At 45.3% G+C, this 17994-nt stretch overlaps 1 protein-coding gene across 5 annotated transcripts; it reads right to left on the bottom strand.

Annotated features, from left to right (window-relative positions):
• Nucleotides 1–2344: 2344 nt before the first annotated feature.
• Nucleotides 2345–17845, bottom strand: Igsf1 (immunoglobulin superfamily member 1). Of its 5 annotated transcripts, none has more exons than XM_041642881.1 (20): nucleotides 17734–17845; nucleotides 15243–15365; nucleotides 15065–15091; nucleotides 14400–14681; nucleotides 13844–14131; nucleotides 11730–12014; nucleotides 11204–11497; nucleotides 10453–10704; nucleotides 10017–10143; nucleotides 7917–8020; nucleotides 7791–7823; nucleotides 7143–7433; nucleotides 6656–6934; nucleotides 5792–6079; nucleotides 4744–5031; nucleotides 4264–4551; nucleotides 3839–4126; nucleotides 3431–3709; nucleotides 2902–3025; nucleotides 2345–2750 (listed from the first exon to the last, which is right to left on the bottom strand). In XM_041642881.1, the coding sequence occupies exons 2-20, from the start codon at nucleotides 15280–15282 to the stop codon at nucleotides 2615–2617; spliced, it is 3993 nt and encodes a 1330-aa protein (XP_041498815.1). In that variant the 5' UTR covers nucleotides 15283–15365; nucleotides 17734–17845; the 3' UTR covers nucleotides 2345–2614. The 5 variants fall into 5 exon arrangements, with proteins under 5 accessions (XP_041498815.1, XP_041498818.1, XP_041498819.1 ...); XM_041642884.1 differs by having other exon boundaries at nucleotides 7143–7430; XM_041642885.1 differs by having other exon boundaries at nucleotides 7917–7987.
• Nucleotides 17846–17994: the final 149 nt, after the last annotated feature.

The raw sequence follows: 17994 nt of genomic DNA, 5'->3' as shown, positions 1-17994 counted from the left end.
ATGTGTCTACACACAGTATGACTATAAAGGAGAGATCCTGTATTGGACCATCTTCATACCTTTGGGATGCTGGAGCCAAAGGTGTATGAACTCAGAGATCAGCAGGCATTTACATCTGTTTTCTCAGATTTGGGAGAAGCATTTGGATTTTCTTTTCGGAGAGACAGTTTCCCCGTAAAGGTTCATTCCTTAACTGAGATTCCACTTCCCATAAATTACTTGATGCTGGGTGATGATTAGAGGCCAGCCAGGGGTAAAGGGACTGATTCCCATGGCAACCAGGTTGAGAAGAGAAAAAAAAAAAAAAAAACAGACCATGAGGAGAATTGTCAGAAACAAGCTACATTGGCATTATAAATAGATATTTAATTCATTGAGATAGTTTGTGACGACTTCTGCATTGTAAATAGATATTTAATTCATTGACATAGCTTTGACAGGGAATAACAAAGTTAAATTTCAGAGTAACTCTTTGTCTTATAAGTATTTCACGGTTAACTGACAACTATTTTCTCCCTTCTAATTCTTGTAGAGCTGGGTTCTCCGAGTGAAAGAACAGTGTGTAAATGTTTTGAGAAAGCCAACTGAGAGTCCAGTGTCACAGTATTTCTCAGTTTGTTTCTCAGGGCAAGGCTTCTAGGGCTTTTTTCCTGATTGCACATAAGTATCCCTCTTTGAACCTTGGTGACACAGGAGACCCCAGGTTCAATGTGTACATTTCACAAGAGTCTCTGGCATGTTTGTCTTTTTTAGGTTCTGCTTTTCTAACTTGGAGGCTTCTCTAAATTTCAGTTCATGGCTCTCACTCTCTGAACTTTCTGTTTCTCTCTCTCCCTCTCTCTCTCTTTCTATCTATCTATCTCTCTCCCCCTCTCCCCCTCTCTCCTTCTCTTCTCTCTCTCTCTCTCTCTCTCCCTCTCTCTCTCTCTCTCTCTCTCTCTCTCTCTCTCTCTCTCTCTCTCTCTCTCTCAACAGCTAGATCCCTTGATGACTTGCACAACTCTGACACTAACCTTGACAACATACACTTTGAAACCTCTAAAGATCAGAAAACATAACCGGGCCCCATCAAAAGGATTTTTTTTATCCTAAACCCAAGGACTAAGGACAGGCTTCCTTCCAGTGTTCACAGGGCACAGCTTGACTGAGGGTTAAGGATGTAGAGTTTGAGGGCAGAGAGTAATGTTAGGCACAAAGCAACAATTAGGTTTGACTGGATTCAAATGTAAAAGCACTTTCAAATGCAATTTTTAGAAACACTATAAGAAATTAGTGTAAGCAACTAATAGAATCTCATCAAATAGAAATCAGAGTGGGACTTTGTACTTATACATTCCACAGAGCTTATTACAAATTAGTCTATAATACTCAGCATGTTTCATTCTTAAGGATTAAGGGAAATAGGATGCACTCTTTTTCATTAACTTCTGGCACAAATAAGCTTCCTAATGCACAGATATAGGAGTTACTTTCTAAACTTTATTGTACCCAGGGTTAAATAGCTCACTGGGTGTTCAACCCTTGTGTATTGTTCTATTGAACAGTGTTTGCTTAGAATTACACAGTACTGGGGGCAAGGAACTTTAGGGTCATGTGTGAAGGGGTCATGAACTCTTCTAGGACCAACAAATCAATTCTTCTGAGGTCTTACACGAGGTTCAAGGAATTAGGCAACCCTCCCTCTTCAATCAAACACATCTAATATGTACTGAATTTCCATCCATGAAACAAAGTGTGTGTTAATGCAGGGGAAAAGGATCATAGGATAAAAATAAGAGCCAGTTCTGACTTGAATCCTGGGAGTAGACACTAAGAGTTCCCTGCATGCCAACTGCTTCCTCACTTCCAGAAATCCCACCACCAGAGACCAAGACTTTTGGAGAAATGGAACTTTCTTTACATGGGGTAAAATATCAGGTTTTATTAATTTATTCATAATTACTATGGAATTAGTGAATACTACATGGTTGCTAATAAGTGTCACAAGACATATTTTGCCAGTTTCAAAGTTCTATAGAGGACCAGATCCTCTGTTTGTAAGCCTCTGAACCTGAAAGTAACATAGAGGAAAAAAAATCAGTGAACTTCACTGTTTGTTCTTCTCATATTTAACCTAAACAGAACATTGTCATTCAGGGACAGGATGGAGGGGCAGAAGAACACCACGTTCAGTGCCCAGATTTAAAATTAAGTTGCGAAGTGGTATTTGGGAGACCTCTCATCCTCCTCCTCCACCACTAAATCCATGAACTGCTCCTAACAGGAAAAGGAGTTCTCTTATCATTTCTGGTAAGTCGTAAGTAGGAAACAGAATAAAAGAAGACCACTACCATGTTTTTTTTGCAGTTAAATAGTGAATACTCTCTTTATTCAGAAGAATATGGTTTGAGTAGGATTCCATGCACCAGTAACACAGTACAGCGAGGCGTTTGGGGGTAGAGGAAACATCTTGACCTAGTAGAGCTTGCCACTCCAAGAATCCTCTTGACCCCACTCAGGTGGTTAGAGGTCAAGAATCAGGAAATGCTGCTGCATTCCAGGGGAACCAAGATGGATTTCCAGGTCTCTGCAGGTAAAAGAAAGGAGAGGAAAGCTCTTGTAAAGGAGAGGGTAATTATATTGGGACTGTCACTTCCACTGAGATTCCCGGAGAGGCAGATGAAGGAGAATTGGTGGTGGTGCCTGCTTCTCCTTCTTGGTTGCACTCTTCAAGGACTACGGTCTGGTCTCTTCCATCTGTCTCAGAGCCCCTATAAAAAGAAAACAGATAGAAAACTAATGGGAGAGGGCAGCTTCTGAAAACGGCTAGGAGGGTGGAGCTCAGAAGCCAGAAAAGTAACTGAATCGTGGGTTTTTCCAGCGGCACTCCATTTCTGGAATTGAGCTGAGCTGAGTGTTTACCTAGTTCGAAGTCGAGGCCACTTCTTCCACTCTACAGCTAGCACTATCCCCAAGGCTACCACGACCACCACAATCAGGGTGCTTCGGACAATGTTACCCACAGTGCACTCTTGAGCAACAGGCCCTGTGGTGTATAAATGAACAGAATCAGAACTTAGCACATCAACGTTCTGTTTAACACTATGTTGTCCTCTCACTCTTACCTCTTCAGAGTCACTATGCAAGCCAAGTACTGAGCGGTCGGAGGGCTGATCAGTCGAGGCGCATATGCTGAGACACCCAGACCTCCTTTCTGGCAGACAGGGAGGCCTTAGATGCATCTATGCCGTATCTCTGAGTATACCTGAAGGCCTCCCTCCGCCTCATCTTTACAAGAGCTATGATGTATTTGAGGGCTCCAATTCCATATACTTCCCATCTCCTAACTTGACCTATCTTTGTGGGGGATGTCCTTGAGGTCGCAGGAACATCACAGCAGGAACTTGCATGGGGAGGGGCGGGGGGGGGGGGGGGAAGATAATCCACTCACCTGCTGCTCCCACCAGCTCCACGGCATCACTGGGCTCTGACCAGATGTTGGGGTAGTCCTGCAGACGGTAGCTGCAGCTGTAGTTTCCAATGCCTTTCCCTTCCAGGTTGTTGATGACAAAGTCTCCATCCTCAGAGAACTGTTGGGGTGCTTCTTCTCCATCATGCTCCAGCACAAATTCAACTCCTGGTAGGGGTCCTCGGCACTGAAGGGTGATGTCCTTCCCTAGTTTGAACACAGTGCTGGGCCAGGCTGACAGAGAGGGCTTAGGGGGCTTATCTGCAAGCAAAACAAGAACATGGAGTCAAAAGAAGTGGCCCCAAACCCAGCCATCTCTTGTATGGCTCTTAAGTCGTAAAAACCTAAAAACTCCAATGTCTAAATGCTTACTGGGTTTCAGAACCTTACCGGATACCCAGATCTCTAGAGAGTTGCTATGGTTTGAAGCCACAAGGGGAGCAGAATCCAGATAATAAACACAGCTGTAGACACCAGAATCTTGATCCCTCACCACTGGCATCCAGAAGTCAGCTCTGTACCCACTTGGCCTCTGCTGCTGTAATGGTTGTTGGTTCCCCTCTTTCAAAAGGACAAACGTTGAATCTGGCAGCTCCCCTTGACATTGAAGAGTCACATTTTCTCCAGGGGCTACCATGGGGCCAGGTTGAACTAACAGGCTGGGTTTAGGGAGTAAACCTATAAGAAATTAACAGCTGGTCAGAGAGAAGCCATTTTAGAGCGCATTTCTCCCTGACCTCCCCTAGTCTCCCATGAACCAGTCAATATGATCCTTTCTACACTACAATACCCATTTCACAGTCTAATGCCCTTACCTGTGACCATGAGTTCCAGCGTGTTGCTAGGCTGTATCTTGATAGAGCTAATCCAGTCAGGGTGGTAACAGCAGCTATAACGACCTATGCTTGCACCAGATATATTGGTGATAGGGAATGCTCCTTCATTGCTGGTGGACCCCCAAAGCTGCATTGAAGTGGCTTTTCCTTCTTTGTGCAAAATGTACCCAACTCCATGGACTGGTCCTTGGCACCAGAGAGTAACATTTTGTCCCATAGTAACCACAGAACTAGGCTCAGCAGACAACCATGGTCTGGGGAATGTATCTAGAAAGAACAAAGATAAATAAGGTCTAAGTATGCATGCAACCTTGCTACCCCCACACCATGGTAACTGATTTTCCTTGAATCCCCTCCATATTTTGGGCAAGCCCTTCTAGAAGAGAATAACCTCCTTAGTTCCTACTCTAAATGATCCTATCCCAACCCTGTTTTTTTTTTTTTTTTGTCTGTCCTTACCGGTCACCCAGATCATAAGGGGTGTACTAGGGTACGAGCCCCTGTTGGACATGGTTGTCTCATAGTAGATACAGCTGTAGTTCCCAGAGTCCTCTGCTCCAACAGTGTGGAGGAGGAAGTCAACTGAGGTCCCCGAAGCACTCTGGAACTGTATGGGAGCATGGGTCCCCTCCTGTAAGAGGGCAAACCTCATGGCCTGGAAAATTCCTTGGCAGCGCAGTGTCACATTCTTCCCAGGAAGCACGACAGGGCCAGGTTGTGCCAAGAGAGTAGGTTTGGGGTAGAATTCTAAAAGGAAAGAGATCATAATATAAGAGAAGACTGTGCCCCACATTCTGCAAATAGCCTTTATAATGTTGTTAAGGTAGATGATGTATGTTTGTTGTAGAAAATAAGAGAATGCAATAAAAAACTAATGAAGAAAACATAATTTTCTGAGCTCAAATATAACTATTTTCCAACTTATATTTTAACACATGACTATGTCCTTGGAGCTGAGACTATTTATATAACTGAGACCCCTCTATACTCAGAGTTGGAGAGTGGGGTATGTTTATATTGTAAATGCTTTCTTATGACGCTAAACACCCTTTGAAACGATCATTTTTAATGGCTGTCTAACAAGCAACTGGCATTTCAAGGTTTTCTCCTATTTCTCTGAGGGTCATCCAGCCCACCAATCCCTGACAACTCACTTCAGGAAAAATCAGATATTGAACTCAAAGTTGAAGGCCAAGCCTAAAAGGACCATCTCAGTAAGCGGGTGACTTGAGTTTGGTTCTTGGATTGGCTACCCCTATCTACCTCACTTCTTTCTTCAGAGGCAAATTTCTATGCCCCCCTCCCCACTCCTTTGTCTTTTCTTCTTGCGATGATAACATGAGCAGCTGTCCTCTGTGGACAGTTAGTTCATCTTGTGCTGAGCTTTATCCCAAGCACATTCTCTCTGTCCTTTGGAGAACACATTTCTTCCCCTCCCACTGGCAGTCCCTCCAATCACTCTCCTGGGGTCAACGCTATCTCCACCAAGATTTTTCCCGCCCCTAACCTGTCACAATGAGCTCCACTGGGTCACTGGGCTCAGACCAGATGGAAAAGTCATAATAACGGCAGCTATAGTTCCCTCCGTCACCAATGCCCACTGAAATGATCAAAAAGTGAGCTGCACTAGACCCCGGCTTTCCCCAGGCTGGGTCGCTGGATGCAATTTCAGTATCATCCTTGTAAAGAATAAAGCTCATGTGCTCATGAGAGGTGGAACAATTGAAAGTCACTCGGGCACCAGGAGCGACTACAGGGCTGGCCCATGTCTTGAAGAAAGGCTTGGGGTATGTTTCTAGAAGAGAAAAACAAAACATTACAAAACCAAATCAAGAAAACAGAAAATAAATACAGCAAATGTTGGTTTGGGGAAGCTGATCTCTATATGCATTTTCATAAATAGATGCATTAATGGTTTTGTTTGTTTTTACAGGAATCCCCCATCCAGTCCTTTTTTGCCTCTAGAGGAATCTGAATCCTCACAGTCACTGGAACAGGCAAGGGAGGGAGGCAATGAAAGGGGTAAATTTTCTTGGGACTCAATTAGCTAGTTCTCCGAGTCTCAGCTTGCCCATCCGGATAAGAGAAGGAATAGTACCTATTTCACCTCTCTTCAAGATTTCCTCTATAGTTAAATGAGGTAATCAATGGGAAAATAATCAGAAAAATTAAATCACCCTCCACAAACCCAAGCTATTAATAACAATTATGGCTATTAATATCGTGCAGCCAGAGGCCCTGGCACTCCCAGCGCCACGCCTGCCTGGCCCTAAGATTGGACACAGGCTCCTAGTACCAGCAGCGAAGTTTGTCGTGGTGTCCCACAGGCACTTTCCGCCCCTCCTCCCTCACACACCCCTTTCATCTCTACCTTTTATGACAAGCTCCAGGGGCTCACTCGGCTCAGACCACTTGAAGGGCTGCATTTGGGTGTGTGTGCGGCAGCTGTAATTGCCCTGGTCTTTATCCTCCATTCTTTGAATTGTAAAGAAGGCTTCTCTTCCAATGGCACCAAGTTGCTGGACAGGTTCCTGCTCTCCCTTCTTAAACAGAGCAAACCCTAAACCCTCCAGCCATCCTTTGCACCGGATCTGCAGTTCCTGGCCCCGGACTGGGAGGGAAGCCGAAATGACAGGTTTGGGAAGGATGTCTAGAAAATGGGAATGGCAAGGGAGTCAAAAGTTTGGAAGTGTCCAAGATGGGAAGCTCAGAATTACTTTCTCTACAAAGAAACGAAATGCATCCTGACTAGTCCCGAGTTCCCAAACTGGTCTCCTCTCACTCTTTTCCTCGCCCCTCCCCCATTCTCTCCTCCCAGCAGCACAGAGGTCCCAGGAGGATTCTCTGCCTTCGCTTACCTGTTCCTACTAGTTCAAGTGCTTCACTAGGCTCCGACACAGCCATCTCCTCCCATGAATGGCAATGGTAACTCCCGGTGTGACTGTGGGTCAGGGCGCCAAGGGGGAAGGCAGCCCGGACCTGCTCCGAGGCAGGGCGAGTTGCAATCCACCCGGTCCCGTCCTTCAGTAACACAAACTCCTTCGTTGAGCCAGAAGGGCTTCTGCACCAGAGGGTTAAGTTCGTCCACGGGGCCAGAGGGAAGTTCGTCTCTGCCCACAGTTCAGGCTTAGGAGTTGGCATGATTACTTCTAGAAACAGCAGAGTTAATGAAGCCATCCTTCTGGCATTCCCCTTCTCTTGAAGCCCCTACCCGGATCCCCCCCTCCCCTTCAAACAAAATCTTTTCTTTCCTAGCTTGCTTCTTTCTTCAGGTGCTGGGGAAAGGGGAAGCTGATGGCTCAGCTGAGCCTCACAAAAATGCAGGAGAAAATTTCACAGGCAGGAAAACAGAGTTGGAGGCTGAATTTTGCCAGTAGCTTTAACAAGTGCCCCTTCCTGGCCCTTCCCTCCCAACTAGTCACTCCCTGGGTACTGACACTGACACTCTGTAGTTATTTCGGATCTCCAGAAAGGAATGTCCCAGTCTGGAGCAGGGAAAAACTCACCAATCTCTTCTGCCAGTGCCCCAGTGCACAGTCCTGCAAAAGAAGCCATGGTCAGGCTCTGCCCCCTCCTCACCAAGACTGCCCCCAGTCTGCTGCCAGGACCCTGACCCAACACTTTGTACTCACCACAGCAAAGAAGAGCCATGATTATGAAGAGCATGGCGACCCCTTGAGCTGTTCCCAACAACCAGGCTTCTCTAACGAGACCAGAAATGAGATGAGAGGAGTTGCTGGGATTAGGGGGAGGGCGGAGAGAAGGGGGCGGCAATTTATGTCATTGGCTTATTCAGTACCCAATAGGGACGGGGTACGGTCAGGATAATGGGATATAATCTTTTCTGACACTGATGACTTTTCTTTTTGAGAACCCAACCACCTACAAACGAACCCCTTGTACTTTCATAGCCTACATGCCCCTCATCCCTGCCCCTCCCCCAGGAGATATTTTTTGTCAGTTTCCCATGACCTCTGATTAGGTTGTTGCAGCGAATGATATGTCATATGGGTAAATGCTTTTGTATCTCGAGTTCTTGGAACCCCTGGAGCTCAGCAGCTCTGGGTGGTTGGGGGTGGGGGTGGAAAGAGCAACCTTGAGTGTTTCTCAGTCATCAAGTTTAAGTTTGGAAGCAGTTGTTCCTATGGCAGGACTGGTCTTCAGACTGACCTGCCTCACCTGCCTCTGTTATGGAAGGGTTGCCTAGGCAGCCTTGCTGAATTACCAGAAGACTGCCTGTCCGTGCTGAGCTAAGCCTGTCAGAGAGTGGGATCTCTCTCCCACTACCTCGATTGTGATTACAAATGTGTAGCGCCATTGTGGGGCTCTGCCTCCTGTACAATTAGGAGGTATAAAACCAACATTCAATCGACTGCTTTTCCTTAGGAAACAGTGACCATCCTTAGCCTTTTCCTAGTTAGAAAACAATTTTTCAAGCTGCTTTCTATGAAATTTGAATTCTGATCTTATTCTTTGATGCAATTGTCTTGGAGTAGGGTCGAACACATGAAGATGTGTATGTATATATATATATATATATATATATATATATATATATATATATATATGTGTGTGTGTGTGTGTGTGTGTGTGTGTGTGTGTGTATGTGTAAATCCTGCTAAGAGGTTAGCCTAGAGCACATGGAACTTAGGGTAGAATCTATAGAATCGTACAATTTGACCTTGCTGAAGCTGTTTGAAAACTCCAATGGTGTTCTTTTATTTTTGTTTTGTTGTGTTTTCCAGAAACCATAAGTAGCTCTCCACTTGCTCCCCTGACACTCTATCCCTCAGATCTCAGCGGGGGAAAAACAGACACACATAGTCATAGTGATCATCCATTGTGTGTTAAATTTCTCAGACTCACAAAGGTGGAAGAAGGGTGTGCCCAGAAGTAGAGGACGGAGGGAAGTGGGCAAAACATTCAGGTGGTAAGGCCTCTACTGGTCAAGATCTATCATTTCTCTCTCTCTCTCTCTCTCTCTCTCTCTCTCTCTCTCTCTCTCTCTCTCTCTCTCTTTCCAACTGGAAGAGCCTTAAGAAACTCATGGGGATTAAGGAGAGAGATCAATGGTCCAAAGGACACTGGGGAATCAAACGGCAGGAAGAGCTGTTTTCAGGTCAGAGGAAAGAGTCCAATTCTGAGGCTCCATCTGTTGTCTTATCAAATGCCTATCCAGGCTAAAACTATATTCTAAGGATACTCTGCACAGACAATAGGAGTCTAGAGTAACAGAAAAAGTCGTTTCTAAAGAACCTAGAATGAGCCCAAATATTCACTCTAGCCATTGAAAATTGAAGGGGGCAGTAAAGTGGAAAAAACAAGATGGGAATTAGATAACCTGGAAGACAGAAGAACACAGATTCTTACAAGAATATATGTTCACACCATATGGGTGGGAAGACATCGATGATGTCTCATGGACAGAGTTGTTTAAGAGGAGATGTGGGCACTGTAGGAGGTATAGAGGTCAGGGAGCATGCTTCTGATTATTTCTGTAGCCTCTGAAAACTATACTTGACTCCACATTGTGGCTTGGGAAATAAGTTCTCTGTGAAGTGGAAGAGAAAGAGATGGAAGGAGAATATCTTGACTGTAATCCTAGAGGCTGAAGAAAAACCTAAGAGTTCGTCCCTGTGACTTATTGCAACTGGGTAGTGGCCCATTCTGGAGACTAGGGGAGCACAGAATCAGCTAGCTTAGGAAACAACAGACAGGGAAAAGACAGTTACCTTAATCTCAATCTCCGACACCTCCACCGTATCCATAGCACTAGCAACAGCAAGGAGATAAGCTGGACAAATAAGGACATCCTGAACACTTCATTCATAAAGGAATTCCAGGTGAGGAAGCCTGTGACTAGAGAAGACCAGAAGCAAAAGCCATGATGGGGATAAGGGCAGCCAGATCAATTCATGGTGGGGGAAGGGTGCTGGTTACTGAGAAAGCTCCTATTTAGAAGCTTGAGCTAGATGTGCCCTTCCTTTCTATGGAGTCTTCAGAATATTCTGCTTGCTACTTGCAATTACTATAGAATACCCAAGGGAAGTGTGCCTAGACCCCTGGGTCCTGACTTCATGCCCTCACTCCCCTTCCCGTATATTTCTGGGCACTACTTTAGGATTCCAGGATATGGAAATATATTCCTATGAGAAGTAATCCTCTCACCTCTTGGCCCCGCCAACTTCGGAGGTTTGCTGTGATCGGAGCAGATGTCGGTGTGTGCCTCAATACGAAAGATGCAACTGTAGGTACCTGTGCCTTGTCCTTCAATGTTAGTGATAATGAAGTCTCCATTTATTGAGAATTTTGGGAATGTTGCTTTTTCTTCCCATTCCAGAGAAAATTCGAGTACTGGATGAAATACTCGGCACTGAAAGGTGATGGTCTTTCCTATATTGAACACGGAACTGGGCCAAGCTGAAAGGGAGGGTTTGGGGGGCTTATCTGAAACCAATCCAGAGACCACAGTTAGAAGCGACATTGAGCTCAGCACACTTTCTCCTGCGAAATGTTTTTGGGCTTCTGTTTCTTTTCACTTACATTTGATTAGTGACTCCAAGCCTTGTGTGTTTAGAGTTCTTCCCCCCTCTCCTTGGTTCTCTAAACACTACTGGTTCCTACTCTCAACCAGGAAGACCTTGTACCTGTAAGATCTCCCTGGCTTGAAGGAAAATATTTTTTTTTTCTTGAGTCACAGTGGGGGTGGGTAGTGCCACGAGGTAAGACTTAAAGTAAATCCTTGGAGAGAAGGTCCCTAGAGGATGTAAAAGTCCTATACCACTTTCCTAGTGTTTTCTTTTTAGCTCATAGCTCTAGGACAGTGCAAGACACACTAGAACCACCACAGAGCACAGTAAAAGCAAACGATAAAAGCAAACAGATGACAACAACATTAAAGCCAGTTGGTATCACTTGCCTACAACCATCAGCTCCACAGTATTGTATGTTTCCATCTTAATGGATGTCTTCCAGTTTAGAAAATACAGGCAGCTATAGATGCCAGCATCCTTGTCGGTCACATTCGTGAGTAAGAATGATTTGTTGCCATCGTTGCTGGTGCCATCCAGAATCTGAAGGGGTCCTTCTTCTTCCTTCTTATAGAGGGCAAGCCCCACTCCATCCATTAGTCCTTGACATCTCAGGCTTACGTTTTGACCCATTTGAATCACAGGACTGGGTTGAACAAGTAGCCAGGTCTTGGGAAAAGTTTCTAGGACGAGACCCAAAATACAAATAGCCAATAGTAGAACTTTCCCCTCCTTCCAATACTTAGGGCTATTTTCCTCCTCTGTCTTCCAGTTTGCACTTTTCAAATCCCCCACTAAACTGAAGAAATTCTGCCCCCCCCCCACTATTAGTCCTGACCAAATGAATAGGTACAAGGAGGTAGAGGGAATCAGACAAAGCTTTGTGACTTGATCCATAGCATACCCCTGTCTTACCAGTCACCCAAACTTTCAGGATATCACTAAGCAGTGAGCCTCTGTATGACGCATCATAGTAAAGACAGAGGTAATGCCCTGTATCCTGGGTCTTCAGAGACTTGAAGTCGAAATACGCCTCATTTTTTACTGCCTTCTTGTAGTAAGAAGATTTCTTCAAGCCTTCCAACCTCATTAAAACAAACGTCATTCCATATATTGGCCCTTGGCACCTGAAACTCAGGCTTTCTCCAGGTGCCAGGATGGGCCCAGGATGGGCTGTCAGAGTTGGCTTGGGGTAGAGACCTAGAAAGGGAAGAGACCCTTAAGTTACAGTTTGGCCAATTCTTCCCTGGTCTATTTTTATTCTCCTAGTTTCTTTGGACAAAAGTGGCAATTTGAATGTAACCTTCCCTCCTTCTCTTTCCTTAGATTTATGCCTCCTTGCGTATGTAATCAACATTAAGTTACTGATAGCCTTTCCCTCTTAACTGACTCTCTTAGCTCCACTGTGAGCTCAGCCAGGTACAGGTGCTTGCCTCGGGGGACTGTCTACATTCATAATGCCCTGTATCTTCAGGTCTCAGAAATGACAAGTATAGTTCTTCCCATAGCCAGAAAATCCACACCTCAAAAATGACTTTGATTCCATCATGTAAAGCAAAACTTTCCCTGAAATATTAATGAGAACATCTGAACACATTAATCCACCTTAAACCCTTACTTCCAACACTCAAAACATGCGGCTGGAGGAGGCCAATAGGGGGATTTGGGGCAAAAACTCAGTAAGCCAGTGAGATCTGGTAACGCGGCCCACCCTCATTTCCATGGACTGTTTTACTGAAACAGTTTGTAGTATTAAACTTCAGCTCTACAAGACTCCGTCTTATTCCCCACTCAAATCCCAGGTACACCAATTCATCCACTATGGAAGGATTATCCCTGTCATTTACTCATAGGAGCTTTTCAGATGTGTCATGAATCATGCCAGTCTAGACGTATTGGGTGTAAGGAATATTATGTCCCTGCCAGAATAACACTAACAGACAAGTGGAAAATACTAGTGAACATGAATTGCAGAAGTATGTGTTTGTGGGATCTACGTTGAATGGGTATATGTACAACAGGCATCAATATACACCAATTAAACCGTCCTTTGTACTTTGATCCTCAAGAAAAAGCTATATTAATAGAATTATTATCTACCATTTATTGAGAACTTATATGCCAGGCACTGTACATGTTATTTAGGTAAATCCTCACAACCCTGTGAGGTAGGCATTATTCTTATACCAATTTTGTAGATTATTAAATTGAAGCACAGAGTGGCGGTATACAGTAGATTGGACAGATACTGGTATCCTGTGATAGAATGGAGAAAACCAAAGCTCAGAGAAGTAGCAGGACTTGCTCGACATCACAGAGGGAAGCAGTGTCACAGGTGGTACTAGCCATTCAGGTACTTTCTGTAGCATCACAATTTCCCTAGATCTATATTGCCTGAGTGGGAATTACATAAATATAGACAATTCCACCTGGAATCATCTAGGGCATGGGGTAGAGGAGTTGAAGCTGGAGTGTGTGACTGGAGGAGTTGCCTTCTGTGTTGGAGCGTGGTACTGCCTTTACTGGCTCTATTGATGTGGGACAAAGTAATCTTTCAAGCCATTTCTAGAATATAAAATATCACTTTCTTTGTCATCTGCTTATTTTTCATCAAGGAGAACAGTGGTTCATTATATTTCACACACTTAAATATAATCATCACAAATGCACTTAAACTTTTAAGGAATCAATTTCAAGACTATACTAGCAATGCCTGGCACATATTAGGTGCTCAATAAACATTGGATGAATGAGGGAATGAATGACAATCCACAAGTAAACGACAATAAGCCTGTGATAAGATGAAGCTATTGAATAGCTAGCTAGGCTCACAAACAGGCCAAAGGGTTATCTGCTTTAAAGCATGTGTGATTCTACGTTAGAGCTCAGGAAAATGTCAAATGACTACCTCATCAACCTTGCAGGGCCTAGAAACTGGCTTAGGTAAGTAATTTCAAAATCTTTTGCTCAACCAGCCATGATCCCTGGGATAATAATTGTCAGATGCCAGCAGCCATGGCCACACCCACCTGCCACCACCAACTTCAGGGGGTTGCTGGGCTCTGACCACAGAGTGGGGAGCATCTGGAAATGAGTGCGGCAGAGGTAAACCCCTTCATTCTCAGGTGCCAAGTTGTCAATGGAGAATATGGCCATTGTCCCAGTTGGGACTTGGTAATCTACGGGCTCTGTGTTTCCCTCTTTCAACAGCACAAATACTAAATCCTGAATCCATCCATCGCAGAGGATGTTAACATTGCATCCAGGAAGAGGAGGCGCCTTTGCCTCGATCCAGAAGATGGGTTTAGGAAGTTGGCCTGTAAGGAAAGAATGAACTGATATGAGTTAGAACAAGGAGACTGCGGGACAGGAGACTTTGAATGTAGAGGAGCCTTCTTTGACCCCACCCTTCCAGAGTAGCATCCTCTCTGTGCATTGTCTGACCCCAAGTAGGCACTTGGTGCTATCTGTGGCATACACACATGCATGAATTTGAAATAACATCAACAAACCCTTTTCTAGGATGACAATTTTGGGTCCCAAGTGTGGGAAAGTCTTCTTGAGCATCAAGCTTTGCCATCTCACCTGGTGATTGCAACTCTAGAACCTTACTGGGCTTTGACCAGCCTTTTTCCTTCCAGTAGCAGCATCGATAAACACCTGTAGTAGACTCACTAAGGGCCCCTATGAAGAATGACACTTGGAAGGTCTTGTAAGAAGAACGAGTCCAGGTCATCTGTGTGTTATCCTTCATCAGCAGGAACTTGCTGGACACCCGAGAGGGGCTTCTGCACAAAAGCGTGAGGTTGCTCCAGGGGGCATGGGGGTGGTTGGATTCTATCCACAGCTCTGGTTGAGGCTCCACTGCTGTTATTCCCCCAAAACACAAAGATAGCAGCAGTCAGCCTTCTCCCTCCCACAAAGTGCCCCACAGCATGCCTGAAAACTGTCTCTAACCCACCTAGATGCTACCTTTTGCCTTCCTGTGAAAGTGGGAGTGTCCCACTTCCTGTGGGAGTGGGAGTGGGGTTTGGGACAGAGATGCTAGGGCATTTGTTCAAAGGATCCAAATAAGCAGGGGAATAAGCAATAAGCTGCCTTCTAATGAGAGATAAAGCATTTCATAGTTCTTGGGAAAGTAAGTCATGATGGAAGAGGCTCTGATTTCCAAGCAGCCCAACCTGGCTTGGGTATCTCAAGGCCATGCACACAGACCAGCTCTTTCTAGTCTCAGGCAGGAAAGCACTTACCCATTGAGGCCACACCCAGACTGAGCCCTGGAAAGAGAAAATGGTAAAGGAGAGACTCTGTTCTTCATACTGCCCTCTCCAACCTCAAGAATCTCCCCCGCCTCCCACCAGGAGCCTGCTCACAAGAGCAGAGTCACTTTACAGAGTCACTTGCTTCTCACTCTTTCCTTGTACTTACAAATGCAACCGAGCAATAGATTGAAGGTCCGGGGCATCATGGCCTGTCTAGGGCTGTGGGGCCTCTGGTGCAGGATGTATACTGTGAGTCTTGAAGGCTTTGCTTCTTAAAAGATAGTAGAATCTAAAAGAAGAAATTGTCTTGCTCAGGGATGAGTTCTGCTCTTTCAGATCGAGGGGAGATCATTGCATTGCTCTTGACAACCTTCCATTCCACTGGTTCACAGGATCCTAGCTTGTTAATAAGGCCACTTGTCGCTTTCCTCGCCTTGATCCTTTTCCTCACTTCCCCATTTCTCCACTCAAGATCTGTTCCTGGAATCCACGATGTTGTTTTTGCTGAAATGTTTATTTGTTCCTGAGATTTCAAAGGCACAGAAGATGCCCTTAAACAAGTCTGAAGAAACCCTACAGAGTGGGGAAGGTGGAACCTGTGAATGCTCACCTTTTAGATCCTTTGATCAGATATCTGCCTGCATGTGCATGCACGCAAGTGTACACAAGAGCGCGTGCCTATGCTTGCACACACACACGCACACACACACACACACACACACACACACACACACACACACACACACACACAGCAGAATCTTCCAACAGCTTAATAAGGAAGGAATTACCGCTGCCCCCATTTTGTTGCTGAGGCAAATGGAGTTTCGAAGGGATACATAATTTGCTAAAAGTCAAAATGTTAAATCAAAAATTAAAGTTCATGTTTTACTCCAAGGTTGACAATGTCCAGAGGCAGCACATGCCCTCACCTCCATCTTCATCTTCCATCATCGCCCTGCACATCACAAAGACTGCTTCCTCTAAGGAGTGCTTCTGATATACTCTTGTCACTTAACCCCAAAGCTTAATACCCTGTTTTGAGTCTTTTAATCCAGCTGCCTCCGCAAAGTAGTTAACAAAAGTGTAAACTATCCCACTTTAGAGTTTGCCCTTAGCTTCTAAGTGGCTTGTTCACTACCGCTGAAGAAAATGGGATTGTTTGAATTTTAAGGATCACAAAGAGGTCTTTTCATTTCCCCAGAAGTCACTTCCAACCACGGGTACTCCGTATACATGAGGTGGATCTTCTCCCCTCTGGCTGCAAAGTAACCTTTGCCAAGGGAAGGTGTGCTCTCACAGCACAAACACAGGCGAATTCGCCCCTATGAAATCTGTACTCGTAGACGGAATCCTTGCTTTACCTCAGCTGTTTGGCCTTAGCTCCTCGGAGTGAGGTATAGGTAGCTTCCCCAAGAGAGAAAAAGAATGACTTTGTTTCTGTAAACTTACCATAGACTGATAGCCTCTAATATGGTCTAGCACTGACAGTGTACAAAATGGAGGAGCAGAAATACACATTTTCAAAACACCCGGGAGATAGACATCAAGTTGACACCGAGAGAGTCAAGTAGGGCCCTGTTTTTCATTTACTTGTATTGAAGGATACTTAATTTACTGGCTCTGAACTTTTCTTATGTTAAGTGGGGGAATAATATATACCTAACATTGTTGTTTTGGATTACAGAAAACCTATGTACAGTGCCAGGCATGCGGTGTACATTTCATGCAAACAGGTGTATTTCGTCCCATTTTTTTTTAAAAGAGGGGTATACGTTTGGCATAGGACCCTAATGAGACTCTTCCCATCTCAATTCCTAGAACCTCCTGTCCGCAATTTTCTCGGCGCCAGACCAGCTTGGATACCACCCTGTTGCACTGTTTCCCCTTGGGGCATTGGGCCAGGATCTAGTTGGGGGAAGCTCGGTTCTTTGCCAAGGCAACCTGGGATTGCACCCAGGAAATGCCATCTGAGAATCCAGCCTTACCACATGGACATCAGGGCCTTTCCTCTTGGTATCTGGAGTGAGTCAGAAAAGCTGAATTTCTCAGCATGGCTGACCACTCCTCAATCAGTTGTGGATTTTTTTTTTAAAATAGGTACCGTATCACTTCAGCCAACATAAAGAATCTTATGCCCAGGAGCTTGGAAACGACCCTGAGGTTCAAAATTGGCCACGCCCATTTTGCCCTTTCACCCCACCCCCAACTTAGGCAGTTGAGGCTGTTTTTTAATGATTCCCTCATACTCTATCCCATTCGCTTTCCCCACCATTAGGCAGCCCCGCAGTGTTTGCGAGGGTGAGAGATCCGAAATATCTAATGGCTAGCCCCCTTCATAGCTTTAAAGGCTCCAGAAATCAAAGGGTTTGGGCTCCGCAGCGTGCCGGGTACAAGCTTTGCTTAGGGTTTGGAGGGAAGACTGAGAAAGGAAAGAGGATGTATCCACATTGCCCAGAGGTTCTCATCGGAGGCGGGGCTGGGATCGGGGGAGAGAAGGAGAAAGGCAGGGATGAAGGGGGTGGAAGGAAAGACTGGGGAGCAATTCAATTTACAGCAATTAATCACATCAGGGGGCTCTTTCGGGGTTTTGTTTAGGATTTTGTGGCCAGTAATTAATCTTTAGCCACTGGACTATGCGCTCATTTGCAAGTACTTACGGTAGTTGAAGGCCCGCTCCGAGGTTGGAGATTCTCCAGAGAGCTCCTCCAGACGCAGCGAACAGCCCGGCGTGGGAAGAGCTGTCTAAGGACTGCCTCTCGGGCCCAGAGCCACGCCTCCCTCTCTCCTCCACCCGCCCGCCTTCCCGCCCCAGCCTCCTCCCCTCCCTCGCCAGGCTCACAAACCCACCTACACCAACTCTGCCTAGCACCTGCAGTCCTCTGACGACCAGGATTGGAAAGCCCCTCCCAGCTCCCCGC

This window comes from Microtus oregoni, unplaced genomic scaffold (assembly GCF_018167655.1).
Source record: "Microtus oregoni isolate MIOR12 unplaced genomic scaffold, Mior012 000080F_ref0000499, whole genome shotgun sequence".
NCBI lineage: Eukaryota > Metazoa > Chordata > Mammalia > Rodentia > Cricetidae > Microtus > Microtus oregoni.
This window is presented reverse-complemented; position numbering and strand designations above follow the sequence as displayed.